The sequence below is a fragment of the Seriola dumerili genome, unplaced genomic scaffold, assembly GCF_002260705.1.
Source record: "Seriola dumerili isolate Sdu_G_001 unplaced genomic scaffold, Sdu_1.0 BDQW01000190.1, whole genome shotgun sequence".
Taxonomy (NCBI): domain Eukaryota; kingdom Metazoa; phylum Chordata; class Actinopteri; order Carangiformes; family Carangidae; genus Seriola; species Seriola dumerili.
The window spans coordinates 56,185-70,249 of NW_019174445.1; the positions used below are offsets into that span (position 1 = coordinate 56,185).

At 40.6% G+C, this 14,065-nt stretch overlaps 2 protein-coding genes across 3 annotated transcripts in view; both read right to left on the bottom strand.

Moving 5' to 3' along the window:
• The window catches only part of LOC111227612 (tyrosine-protein phosphatase non-receptor type 11-like), a 37,337-nt gene extending 31,561 nt beyond the window's left edge, over nucleotides 1–5,776 (bottom strand). For both annotated transcript variants that reach the window (XM_022753189.1, XM_022753188.1), the window contains exon 1: nucleotides 5,701–5,776. In XM_022753189.1, the coding sequence (XP_022608910.1) occupies nucleotides 5,701–5,714 (14 nt within the window). In that variant the 5' untranslated portion in view covers nucleotides 5,715–5,776. The remainder of the gene's footprint in view (nucleotides 1–5,700) is intronic.
• Nucleotides 5,777–13,544: 7,768 nt separating this feature from the next.
• agrn (agrin) overlaps nucleotides 13,545–14,065 on the bottom strand; it is a 254,619-nt gene continuing 254,098 nt past the window's right edge. Inside the window, exon 37 of the mRNA XM_022753198.1 lies at nucleotides 13,545–13,789. Within this exon, the coding sequence (XP_022608919.1) occupies nucleotides 13,629–13,789 (161 nt within the window). The 3' untranslated portion in view covers nucleotides 13,545–13,628. The remainder of the gene's footprint in view (nucleotides 13,790–14,065) is intronic.

Sequence of the window (14,065 nt, forward strand, 5' to 3'; positions counted from 1 at the left end):
AGCATCACAACAGATGCACCGTATCAAACTCAGGTTATTTTAGTGGAACTTCACTACTGGTGATGTGACTGATTGTGTAGCCTTTTAATTCGACTGAAAAGATGCATCTGTGTAGTGCTGCAGATCTGAGTCACTGTCAGTTCTGAGAGGGCTTTAAAAACCGACTCAACAACATGCCCTTCCTATACAACCCAGGCAGTCTCTCTCTCTCTCTCTCTCTCTCTCTCTCTCTCTCTCTCTCTCTCTCTCTCTCTCTCCCTCACCTCCTCAGATCATGACCGCAGGAGCTGGAGTGACTCAGGGCTTTCCAAGAATAGGATTCCCTTTGACAACCACCAGGTGCCCCATTTCCCTGCATCTGGCCTTGGGCAGTGAGAGAGAGAGAGAGAGACAGAGACAGAGAGAGAGAGACAGAGACAGAGACAAGACAAAAGAAAACGAGATTTCAAACAGCCTGGTTTTATCAGACGAGACATCGACAGGGAAGGGGCAGAATAAACTGGATGCACTGTGGGAGAGACAGAGGCAGCTGGGAGCTGCAGGTTAGGCCTCAAGCTGGTTGAAGGGAAACAGGCCCAATGTGCATCCAGCCACCACTCTATCCTCTTACATAATGTCTCAAGTTCAATATAGCCCCGGCTGGCTATTTAAAGCACTGCTGTCTAGGCCCACTGACAAAAAGGTGATATACTTAGTAGCCGCAGCGCAGCATGAAAGCCTCTGCTGGGGCTATATCGGTCACAGACAAGCCCTGGGGTGTGGGTTTTGGTAATGTTGCGGATATTTTTAGCCCAGCTGATGATTCGGGGTATTTACATGGGGTGCAAAACTCGCACACACACCCTGACGCTGAATATTTCACTTCTCTGTGCAGCAGCAGGCAGTCAGCTTAGTAGAATTAGCTAAATGACTAACTTAGGCAATGACTGCGCATGTGCATGCAGTTTGTTTTCAACACTTTCACATAAAGTAAGCCACCAGAAGCCGACTAAAGTGATTAACAAAAACGCTGCTGGCGATATGACAAATGGTCAGAAAGCTTTCAGTGTCGTTACACAATTGTTTAAAGATGTAAAAACAGCTAATAGCACTGAGTGTCCATAGTTTGTGGCTTTTTGTATTTGCATGGAGTAAATACATTGACTTGTCAAACACAGAGAAGAAGAGGCTCCAGGCATTATTGGTTAATAAGTAACTACTATGTTTTTTTGCACAGACACATCCCACCTTTTGTCCAACAGACAACATTTTCTTGAAAACAGAAACTAGTAAATACGCACTGAGCTTCTTGGTCTGAAATGCAAACCCAGATTCAGAATCATCACTCATAAAGTTTTTGTTTGTTTGTTGAAAATGCAGATGTTTGAAATGTTGCCTGACATCTGTGCAAAAACTGGGCAACACTGATTAGTGTGCATGAAATTAAATGAATGAAATAATCCCTTTTTTCCAGTTTGGATTGAACGCTTTACTGGAAAATACAGTATGTTTAACATAAAAGAAACTTTTGTCACTCAGATGTGATGATCTGTTTGTTCCATACAAAACAACTGTCTTCAACAACAGGGATTTCACGGTTTATAAAGGGACAGCACGTTACAGAAGTGGTTTAATGAGGCGTTTGGTCCACAGGAAACTGTTACTGATCACAATCGTATTATTGAAAGCAAATCTACGGTGATATGTGGCTAATATTTTCCATCTGTCGTTTACTATGCAAAACATAAGGCCACGCATGTTTGAATGCAGTTCATGTTTTAAAACCTACACACTGGAAACAAAACAAAAAAAAGATTTACTTTGCTTTTCTCCATTTCAAGTCATCAAGAAAATGAAGATAGTGGGATTTGGCTGCCAGGTAAGACTACGTAAACTCACTGACTTCACTTCTGAATCTTACAATCCACATTTGCCATTAGTTTGTATATCTGATTATCTCACTGCAGGTTTATTTACCTATTGATAAGAAAAATGATTATAAGTCGCAATGCTTAGATCTCCCAAAAGTGGAGACCGAAATATGGACGTTCCACTTTCTGTGATAAACAAACCAATGTGTCTGAGCGCTGACCTGCTGCCAAAGAGAAGTTAAATGGTAACTATTAGCTGGTGGGCCATCGTCCTGTTCCCCTTTTTCCAGCCGACTCATTTCAGCAGACAAAGACAGCGGGAGGAAAGCGCTTCTCACTGAATCGCATTCAAATGAATGACAAAGAGCGTGACTTTAATATTCAAAGTCATTTATCCACAGAGAGGACCCAGCGGGTGTTGCAGTATTAACCTAATCAAAGCTGAGCTCGGGCTCAATCTGAGAGGAATGCAGCTCTCGTGCGTTAAAGCATCAAATATTTGACATACACCTGGAAAAGTATGTCCTGCACGTTCTGCCTATTTCAAGAACTTTGCCCTTAAATGTTGAGACACACAAGCGTTAAGCAACATTCAAAGATCATGGGCACGGCCATGTGGAGATGACAAAAATGTGAATGCTTTCGTTACCATTGATTTCTATTTGAATAAAATGAATAAAATGCAAAACATGTATCTGGAAAAAAAAAAAAAAAAAAAGCTAACAGTTGGTTCAGAGCACTCCTGGAAATGTTGGCAGTGTTATCTTATTCCTCCACATGGGCTGTTGTTTTCCTGTCGGCTTATCGAGAAAACTGACTCACTGTTCTCAGCTGGTCAAATGAGTTTCAGTGACAGACGAGTTCTGTTCCATAAACAAAGGGGGGGCAGAGGTGGTTTCCAATAGTGGAAAGTTTGTAATACTACAAAGAAACAACTGGCAAAAATAAAAATGGAACAGCAGCGTAGTGTGATTCTGCATCATTACTTCTTTCTCTGGGGCCCACGGTTATACTCCGCGCATTACAATGAATAATCATCGTTACGTTGATGGTAAAAAAAAAATAAAAAATTACAATAACGGACGGGACAAATGGTTCCGTTATGACTAAACCGCCACAAATCCTCACTTCAAAAACAATAAAAACGAAATATGTGGAAATTCCAGCCCTCCCCCAATCGCATGATGACCTAAGATCCTTCCTGAAACGAGGAGTCTGAGTGATACTATCATCAACAGGAGAGCAGGTCCGTCAGATCAAGATGGCACGCATTGTAGTATTGTTCCCCTGTGGTATTTCAGCTCAGGAAGTGCAGAACGAGCCACAGAGCAACAGTCATATGTGTCCCGGCCCCGGCGACAAAACCATGGAAACTGGCAGACATGAAAACAGCTTTTAACTTTGTCTCAGTGTTTTCCACTATCTCTGATCTTAGCCCGCTGGTGGCTTCGGCCCCTGGGGCAACTCTAGTGAAACAGTGAGAAATGTTGGCACGAATAGTTCTTATTTTTTTTTTCTTTCTTTTGCCACTATTCTCATCTGTTGTGTAACATTTTATTCAGCAGCCTTATTGAGATTCTGACCATTGTATGTAACAAACAAGTGTAATTTAATCCAGGAAACTGAATCACACAAAGTATTTGAATGTGAAAATAAAAGTGAAATGAAATGTTTGAAGTTGTTTGTGCAGCACTGAGCCACCTCTACTCAGAGTATACATGCATATGCGCACACGCAATTTTCATTGAGCTCTTTATCCGTACATTCACGTGCACGTAAACACTGGGGACAATCAAACTGAGAAGATTTACCAATATCCTTGCAATAGTCTGATGGATAACCAGCTACTGCAACAAGTTTACAAGGATTTGGATTGAAGCTGATACACATAGAAGCACTTTAAACAAAACCGGATGGATCCTTCCTGCAGGTGTAGCAGGAAGCAACGCGATGCAATGGGTAGTGATTATGGAAATGTTGTGTGTTTAAAAAAAAAAAAAAAAAGGGTAGTAAAAGATTGGATTTTCCTTTAAAGCCGCAGCCAGCCTGGCCGCTTCACCGTTTCCACACTCCCTTTGATGTGCCGAGGCCTAAGCCATATCCAGCTAGATGCTATTGTGAAAAAATGCTATTTTGCCAAATAACATGGCCAGAATTCAACAGGCTTTGTTCTGTCCGAGGAGAAATAAATGCCTTTGTCTATTGTGAAGCTGGACCAAAATCAGTAGACTGGCTTTTCAACCTCAACATCATTATCCCACCATTGCAGTTTTATCTACCAAAGGCAAAAAAAAAAAAAAGGACACAAAACACACAACAACACAATGGCCGAACATCATGCGATACAACACATCTGCCTTTTTTTTTTTCCACCCATATAGTGGTGGACTAGTTGTATCAACTATAAACTCTCTGATTGCTAACGTTGCATTTTCTTGAGTCCACAACAGCCATGTAATGGTCGAGAGACACGCCGACTGCTGGAGGCAACATTTCACAGGTCACCTTGGATAGAAATCCGCCCCAGGACGACTATTAATTAAGATGAGGACTAGGTAGAAGTGCCAAACTTTTACTTTTTCACATGCCGCCCAAAAAAAAAAAACAAACATCTGGAAGAAAATCTGACATTATATGAACCAATAATGCAAAATCTAATGTATCCATTCATGTTGATGGTGTTCAGCAGGCGGAAACTACTTAATTCCCCACATACTAAGCTGGTCAATGTTTCAGCGAGGTCTTACGGATCATTGCTGGTGCACAGACGAACATGTGGTTAATAATATATAGGAAGAGTACAGAGTTATTGTTGGCAGGATATACACACCATAGATGTTGATGAGTAACAGGACACTCTGCAAAGCTGTCACTGTTAAACAGGCCGCTATGCTTGATCTACAATAAAAAAAAATGTTTAATAAATATTCCCAAAAGGGACTGGAAATATTAGTTTTACATTTTTTTACATGGGTATATTTGTGGTTCTTGACATTACATTAGCTGAGACCTGAAGCTAAAGCTGCTATAAAACTCCTATGAAAACTTTTTTCATGACTAAAGTGCCCCTTTAAATTTGATTTAATACAATACTCTGTGTGCAGGGCTCAGATTCACAGGAAGCTATAAGACAATTTCCTGCACTGTGCACAAAGAGAGAGAGAGAGAGAGAGAGAGAGAGAGAGAGAGAGAGAGACAGAGAGAGAGACAGAGAGAGAGAGAAACAACCCCTGACTCCAGATTAGAAAAGTGTAAAGACTTGCAGGATAAAACCTGGGCTGTGAATGAAGGTGTGAGGAGTTCATGGTCTGACTAAGCTGCAGCTCAGACACAACTCACACCATTCACAAGTACATGCAGGCAAACATGTAAATCAGTGTAAAACATGAAAACAGAGCAACGTGACTTCTACTTTAAATCAACTGGTGTTTCACCCTCCTGCAGCAGCAGCAGCAGCAGCAGCAGCTGGCTACAAATTAAAGAAAAGTCAGCGTTTTGTCTTTGTGTGTTACCGCTGCACTTTGAGCAAAGTCTGTTACATAACTCTGTACTAATTCACAATTAACAAGACAAGCGCACAGTGGCGTTTCTTTGCATGAAATTTAAAAACATGAGGCCACAAGTGTCTCTGTTTGAAACTGGGTCTGTGGCACGAAAAGAGAAAAAGTTGAGGCGCCCCTGCTCTCTCACGCTGACCGCCTCACTTCAATCTCGCCCGCACAATCTCTGACTGCCAGTACGGTGAACACAGGCTGTGAAATATTACGGCGCCATTAAAGACAGATTTAAAAAAAACAAAAACAAAAACAAAAACACACACACTCACAGACACACAAAGCTTGGATTTTACCTGCGAGATGTCATAGCAGTCTCTGAAAGCTGTCAAGTGTCCTCAAACGTTCCCGGTCTGCCTCTGCTGAGTCGCTGTGAGGAGTGAGAGATGTGTTGAACCTGCGCGTGCAGCGACACACAACTACTGGCACGACTTCCGGTTGTCACTTTCAAAACAAAGGCCCTGTTTGAGGGCTAACTACTAAGTGAAGTGAATTTTTAATGTTGTATTTAAATCACAAGTTATTTGAAATATTCCTGTTTGTATGACATCAAACTTTTGCACAAGAATCTTTATTTTCTTTTATTTCAAGAATCTGTATTTTCTTTCATTTCATAAAACATATCTTGTCAAAAAAATTCTGTGGTATTTTGATTGTTCAACATCATGTTGCATCCTACTATTACATTTAAAAATGTAGCTTTAGTAATGTATAAGTTCTTATTTATTTCTGACCACTTTACACTTTTGTTTTGAACGACAAGCCTCACTTCCTGTCCTGCTCTGACTAACTCCAGCTGACTTGATAAAAACCTTGGACAACATTGTTAAAGTTCTTGGTGACATAATCAGGTTAATGTCAGAGGCTTCGTAGCCTTTTATTATAAGGGCCCTTGAAAAATCTGCATAAACAGATCATTACGTCCTCACTTCTGATTGGTTGACTCGTGTTCCCTGCTGAAAATGAGGGGCCCACCCAACTGTTGATTAATTAAAGAGCTAAAACAGTGTGTGGCCGTGTTGTTTAGATGCTGTCTGTGCTGTAACATGGAAGAAGGCTGTGTTAATTATTAATAATGAGTAATTACAAAAATGAAAGACCTATAATTTATTTACGTACCAACTGTTAAAGAGAATAAAACTGTTGTAGGTCAACAACCTACAAAATAAAATAAAATATCTCACTCATAGTATCAAGGCTGGTTCTCAATATTATTTCATTTATTGTCGCCCATTGATTTATTTACTTTCCACCAATGACGCAGTAGTAATGACATTGTGCAGCATCAACAATAGCTCTGCTATTGTCTTGTGAGAGATGAGGCAGGTCGACATCTCCTCCTCTGCTGTACAGTCACGACGGGAAAGTCGCCCAGCTCTGGAGAATGGTGGCGGCGGTGGGAGAGAGAGGAGTAAGAGAGGCAGAGCAGCGCTGACGTCACCAGCCTGTGGTTATCAGTGGAGGTTAATCTACTGGGGGATGGATGGGCTTATGCAATTGTCTGTGAGCCCACAGGCTTCACGTCTATGGATTTGCTTTTCCACTGTTTGACCTAGTGTGCTGCTGCAGCCTACAGACAAACACTGAAATGATGGAGTGGGAATTTCTACTCTTTGTGGAATTTCTGTTGTCGAAGAGCCAAATGCAGTGTGCTCGGAGCGGGATAGATGGGTTTGAACATAGGGGTTTATTGTTTGGGTCTGGTGAGCAGTTAAAATGATCCTGTTGCAGCATGGGAGAAGATTACTGTCTGATCGATACCTCGTGAAAACTGATGAAGAGGGTGAGAAACAGCTGAGTACTGGAATAACACTGAGTGCACATTTAGTGTTTCATAGTAAATGTGATTGATACTGAACTGAAGGACTTGAAAAACAAAGTCATTACCATTTATCGGGCGGTTCAGATGCCCTTTGTATATCATGTGCTCATTTAAAGGATGATGGGGAACTATTTTTGTGCCGCACCTACAGGCACATATTTCAGGAGATAACTGGCTCACTACGGCTTCTGTTGAAAAAGGACAATCAAACTGTGTTTTAGTGATTGTGTGTGGGTTTTTGTGGCAACACAAATAAGCACGACTTAAAACATCGTAATTGCTCTTTGACTATAATGGAAAAATAATCTTGATGTAATAAGTTTGACCTCAAAGCTGGTGCTTTAGTGGCTATTTGCTCTATAGGACTGAGGGGGGTGGGGAGTGTCACCATGGCAACCAGTGTGGTAATTTAATTTAAGTGTATATTCATTTTCTACACTGCATCCCAACAATAATGACAAAAATGACTCTTGACAATAAAAGCAAATTCCAAGAAGAAAGATTTTCACAGCGTACAGAAAGCGACTGGAAAACAATGGATGCCTGTAAGAATAGAAAAACTAGATTAAAACAGAACAGCAGGGTTTACTGAATGATTAACTGTGACGTAATATGGTCCTTCAATAAATGGAATAACTCTCTCACAGGTTATAGTGGTGCTAAAGTTAGTGATGAGAAGAACGAGTAAGTTGCTGGAGTGCAACGTTCAGTTTTTGTTGTTTTATCACAATGCAGACTGATGTCCTGTTGAGTCTGAGAGGGACAAATAGACTCAAGAACACAAAGCCCAGTTTCCCACCCAGGGGAACGGAAACCAGGAAGTCTCATCAACCCCGAGGTGACTGGCTCTAAAGGCCTGTGGCCTTTGGCCCCTTTTTTGCCTTGAGACTTGCAAATCTGCCTCTCCAAAGACTGAAAAAAAATTGGAAAGGGAAACAAAGGGGACTTATACTGAGAGTGATGCAGCTGGACAGCTGGAGCCTTGTCACAGAGAAAGAACTTTTATTACCATTTGGACGTAAAAAGCTGAGAGAGAGGAACTTTGTTTCATAAAAGGGGGTGAAGTGTAGTGCGCTATGGGTGAGGTCTTTTATTTTAGGGGAGTAACTGTCTGAGGCTTTTAGGAAAGATTCGTAGAAGACCGTTCAGAGGTTTTCTAAGAACAGTTTCTTCCATCACTGATGATGTCGTGGCCTCGACTGGACTCTGGGGCCTGTGTTTGGCTCAGGGAGGAAGATTTGATAACATTTCATCCAGATGCAGAGAGGGCCTGCGTTTGTTGCATAATTCATAAATCCACTTTGACCAATGAAAAGACTGAGTTTCCCAACGTGTGCTACAAAAAAACGAATGAATCTGAAAATGTCCCGGCGGCCTCAGAGCTCTCGTCTCTGCAGCTTCTTCTCAAAGTCAGTCAGTTGCTCAACACATGAATCAAAATGAGCTTCTGTGTCTGCTCTGTCCTGTGAACCCTGTGCCCCCCCCCACCCCCCCCCGAAAGACACATAATTCACCCTGAACTGTTTCAGCCCTCCACAGCTCCCCCCGGGAGTCACCCACACAGCGATCCTCTATTTCATTACTTAGTTATTTATATAAATGTCTTTATTTTGTTTTGATTTTTAATTCCTGTAAAACCCTTTAATCAAACTACTTACACTTATTAACTTGAAAACAATCTCTCCCCAGAAGGATCCCTCACTGGGCAAAACTATTTCATCTACACCATTTCATAGAGTTTTAATTAACACAACACAAGATGCAGTGTCCTTCTCTGTCATTAGCAAGGAATAAATTAAACTCATTAAAATCTCCGGCTTAATGAAAATGCTCAAGACAGACGTGGGATGTGCTGAAAGATGTATAAAGCTGTGCAGCAGTTACTTTTCTTTTCTTTCCTTCCTTTTTTTCCTCTTGAATTCCAGGCTTGCAATTAGCAGCAGGGCACCAGAGATCGCTTTAGGTGGTTTGAATTATAAGAAGTAAATATCACTGTAGCCAGAATTGCTCTTTATTGATGTGCGTATGAGTGCGTCGGCTCAGAATGCTTTTGATTTGGAAAAACACCGTTCGTGTTTTCGACGCTTCAATCAAACTTGTGAGCTGAAACCGCTCATTAAGATGTGATAGACTGAAGTCTTGACTTGCGATTGCCTCAGTACATGCAGGTGTGCCTGGAAACTAACAATGAATCGGGGACTGACGCTGAATTAATTAGATACTTGAGCTTCTCCACCAAATTGTATTTCAGTTGTTGCAATTTCACAACTGACCTAAACCTGGAAAATATATAGGAAATACCTCTTGATGGGGCGTCTTCCATTAGCCCTTTTATTAGCTGAAGGCGTCGTACATGAGTATACCGCAGCTTAAATGTCTTATTTCTTATTAACATTGAACTGCTTGAGGGCGAAGGAAAAAGACTTGAGCGTAATAATTCTGTAGTTTCCTCCCTTTAAGTTCAGGACTGTTATCAAGAGTCTCCATTTGACTAAATTAATTTAACACAAGTTCAACTCGTTAGCCTCCTCTGTGTGAGTTTCACTCACATCTCTTGGTCTTCATCAGTCGATGGAGTTTGCTTGGTTGTCATAGAGATGAAAAGATTATTCAGTCAAACTACAATGACCAAGGTCGAGAATGAACTTTCACGTGTTTACCATTTCATGCAACAACAGATATGCAAATTAGGCATGAACACAAAACTAAAAAAAGAAAAAAGGAAGAAGAAACAGCTGGTGCAAGTTAAAGAATAAAAAAAGACCAAATCCAACAATGAATTGTTAATGAAGTGCAAACAAGTATTGTCTGATACTTCTTCTTCCTCTGAGCCACAGACCTCCATTGTTGTCTCCAAACTATAAAGAATTCTCAACTAAAGGTCTACTTACTAGACTTGTCTGGAGCTTTCAACTGCACAGTCTTCATTGCAAATCTCGCAGTCTTCCTCAAAGCTAGTAAGTGGACCTTGAGTTAAGAATTTCCTCAACTACACTTTCCAAAGTCAGGAATCGATGTTGGCGTTCGACACTGGCACTGTAGTTTATTTTGAGCGCCACACACTCGAGCAGCAAATTTGTATTCATCCACAGGTAAAAATAGTCCCCAGCAAACACATTATTATCTCCTGTTAGAGTAATGTTTGCTAAAAAGCAGGTGTGCCCAGGTGTGTCAGGAGCCTTTTTTAAAAGTCAAAGCACATATTTGTGTAAAATTAAAAAAAAAAAAAGGATTTCCATCTTCAGTAGGAAACAGTAACAGTAAGTGCCACAGACAGATGAGGGAAATCATGCAGCACTGAGAGACAGACATTGTTGGTTTTGATCTTTTTACAGGACTCGTTCAAAATAAATAGAAATATCAAAAACAAAAACACCAGCTCTGACAAAATCAAGATGGCTGACAAGAGTGGGCTCCATTTGGTTGACATTTTATTTCATGGTGGTAGGAACACAAGACAAAGGTCATAAAGTTAGTAATGTTCAGGTCATGCCACTCTTACTCGGTGCACTGCCCTTTGAGGAGGTTTGCGCAGTCAGACAGTAGTTTACAGAGGCCAGACATGGAGGGTAATCCACATGTAGACATAAATAAGAGAAAGAAAATAGATTAAAAAAACAAAACAAAAACAAAAACAGTAAATAGAATATTTTTTGTAAAAAGCCAGAGGGGACGTTTGCAGAGGCCCCCTGGGATTTTTTTGTGTATGAGCATTATTACTAATATAATTATCATTATTATTATGTATTACTCATTTACATTATGGGGATGAGGCTAATACACTGGCTAAAGAAAGGAAACGGTTATATGGATGAAGTCTTTGTCACCTGCTCAGAGTTGAGGTGACCGGTTTTTAAGGCAATTCATAGTTTCCACCCAAACCATAGACTGTGACTGTCTCGACTGTTTATTGAGTCCATCCGAATACACAAGAATCTCTCCTGTATTAAGTGATACCACCTGAATGGGTCAAATTCAAACAGGGTGGTAAAATAAGACCAGTCTAAGGTTAATAGAGTGAGTGCTGGAATTTAAGCGTGTCTTCAGACACCAGAGGAAGGGGTTCCTGGTCTGGTGCGGACACTCAGAGCTTGATTACACACAACACAGTTTATAGCTTTAGGGCTATCCCTCCCCCATGTACATGAAGTATATCATCGTGTGGGTGAACAGACAAGTCAGACATGGTTCCAGTGTATATTACTAAAAACATAAACCTCCACAGATCACACATTTGCTAAATTTACACTTAAAAATTGCAGGGCTGTACAAAAACAGGTTGCTTGATGATTGAAGAAGAGAAACATAATCCAGAAATGAAAGAAAAAAAAAAAAAAAATAGTACAAGACATGATACTCATCCACAAACAGGCATGATTTTGTCTTAGAATATTGCCAAGGTTCTCATATCAAAACAAGAGTGTCTTTAAGTCAGTCGACGCAGCTCATTGTGGTTCAGCAAAGACGACTCCACACGTTGCATCAGTTCACTGAATGTTACAGAATTCGCACTAGTAATACACAACTCATGCGTTGCTATGTTAATTTGCAAGTACTGTAGGATTATGCATCTTTTCCCATTTTTGTGTGGCTGTTATGGCTTCAAAAGGTCACAACAACATCACAGTCTCTTTCTCTCTCTCTTTCTTTCTTTCAATCTTTCAATCTTTCAACAGCCGAAAAAAGACTCCTCCAAGAATGTTCCCAGGTCAAATATGAAAAGAAATTAAGTCTCAGGCAGAGTTTGTTTGTTTGTTTTTTTTGAAGTGTTTGTGTTGACTGTTGTTTGACAGGACATTCCCAGGAGTAGTCGCTCTCCCCGTGATAAGATCCCTCCTTGCTTCCTTTCTGTCTGTCCTTCTTCTTCTTCTTCTTCTTCTTCTTCTTCAGTCTTTGCTCTCAGCTCCTCCTTAAGGTCAGATACGGTAACAACTCTTCCTCTTATGCACCATTCAAGGTCCTGCAAAACTAACTGCTCCCGAGAAAAAATAAGACCAAAAAAAAAACAAAATAAAAAAAAGGAAAAAAAAAAAAGATACAGGGAATGAACAAGCATAAAACATTATTCCCCAGCTCTGTTGTTTCTGGAATTACATCAGTGGATGTGGAGAGAAAAAAACCTGTTTTAGTCAATGCAAAAAAACCAAAAACCAAAAACAGTGACATTTTTTCAAATTAGAAACCTTTTTTTTTTTTGTGTGGAACGAAATGGAAATAAAAGAACAAACAAAGAAAATCCAGATTCAAACCAACACTGCAGAAGTGCATGCATTTATAGTGGTCATCATTAATTCATCTGCTGATTGTAAAACAGAACGCACAATAGTACATGAGAAGCACAATTTTCCAAAGAGAACCCATCTTACATATTCACAGTCTCAGGTATTATTTATATACTCTATATTTATAACATTTATTCATGTCTATGATTCATGTTTTGACTTTTGACTAATGAAATGCGAGTCATTGTGGAATGTAGCGCGCTCTCTCATCGCAGTGTTAGTGAGTCATATTTCAAAACTAAAGCCTCTGATGGGATTCAGATCGAGTTTTTTTCTTTTTCGTGTTATATATATATAATTTTTTCGAGGGGGGGGGGGGTTATGAGATGGGGGTGGGGCTGATCGAGTGGTTTTGACTGTGAACTTTCGCGCTGCAGCAGCTTGACTGATAAAAAGTCCCATTAGTTATTTAAATACAGGGGGGCACTGAGGCTGAATGCAGAGTCTTGACAGTAGACGCCAGCTGGCTTGCCGCTGTTAAAGAACTGCACACGCCAGCTACAGGATACACAGCGTCCAGCTCTCATGGGGAGGGGGGGGGGGGGGGGTGGGGGGGTGGTTGAGAATGTACGTCTATATAGTCATGGATGTATAAGCCATGCTTGGGGAATGTGGATGATAAGATATGGCACCAAGACAAGGCAGTAACCAGAGATCATCAGCGAGGTCCACCGGTGTTCAAGTAATGAGCGCTGAAGAGGTGCAGGCTTTTTTTTTTTTTTTTTCCTCTAAGTTGGCGTTTGTTTTAAAACAACAAAATATGACAAGAATGAAATCTCTCTTTTTTTCACAGAGATGCTTGTTTTGTTTTTTTGTTTTTTTTGTTGAAAAAAGCTGAAGAGCCAGGGCGGTAAAGAAAAGAAAAACAAAAACAAAGTGTGTTCTGTGAACGGAGGTGCAGAAGAAGAAAAAAAAAAAAAAGAAAAGAAAAAAGAACAAAATATATAAAACAAAAATTAAAACAACATATTCATTTTCTTTCCATATAAAAAGCAATGAAAAGTATACAAAAATAGAAAATAATTACAGCAGGAGACATGAGCGCTATGGAGGGAGCGGGTGGGAGGGTTTTCTCTTTTTCTTTTTTTTTCATTTCTCTCTACGGTTTGTCTCTGCCGGGTTATTTGGCGGCGGAACAGTGTAATATTTTGGGGCTGTTTAAGGCGTCCTCCACCAAGTGGAGCTCCACGCCGTCCACCACCACGTCTTTGATGCAGCCAACAAAACCGGTGCTGTAGGCTTTGGGCAAACGACGGGCCACGGCCAACTCCTCCAGACCACCTGAGAGGAGACAGAGGGAGAGGTTAACATGATGATGAATCAGCTCCTGCACAGAGACACTAACTCCACACAACAACTGAGTTTAATTACAATTATAATTAAAACGCTCTCAGTTTGAAATGCAGAATGTCTTAAAAAATGTTCATTTCAAAGCTCAGCCCATGATATCCCTGGATGACATCATTAGAGTTTATTCTCCCAGCTCTTCCAGGCAACATTACACAGCTCTGCACGACTAGCAAACTGATGCTACGTGTAAAATCTGCGGAGGGCCCC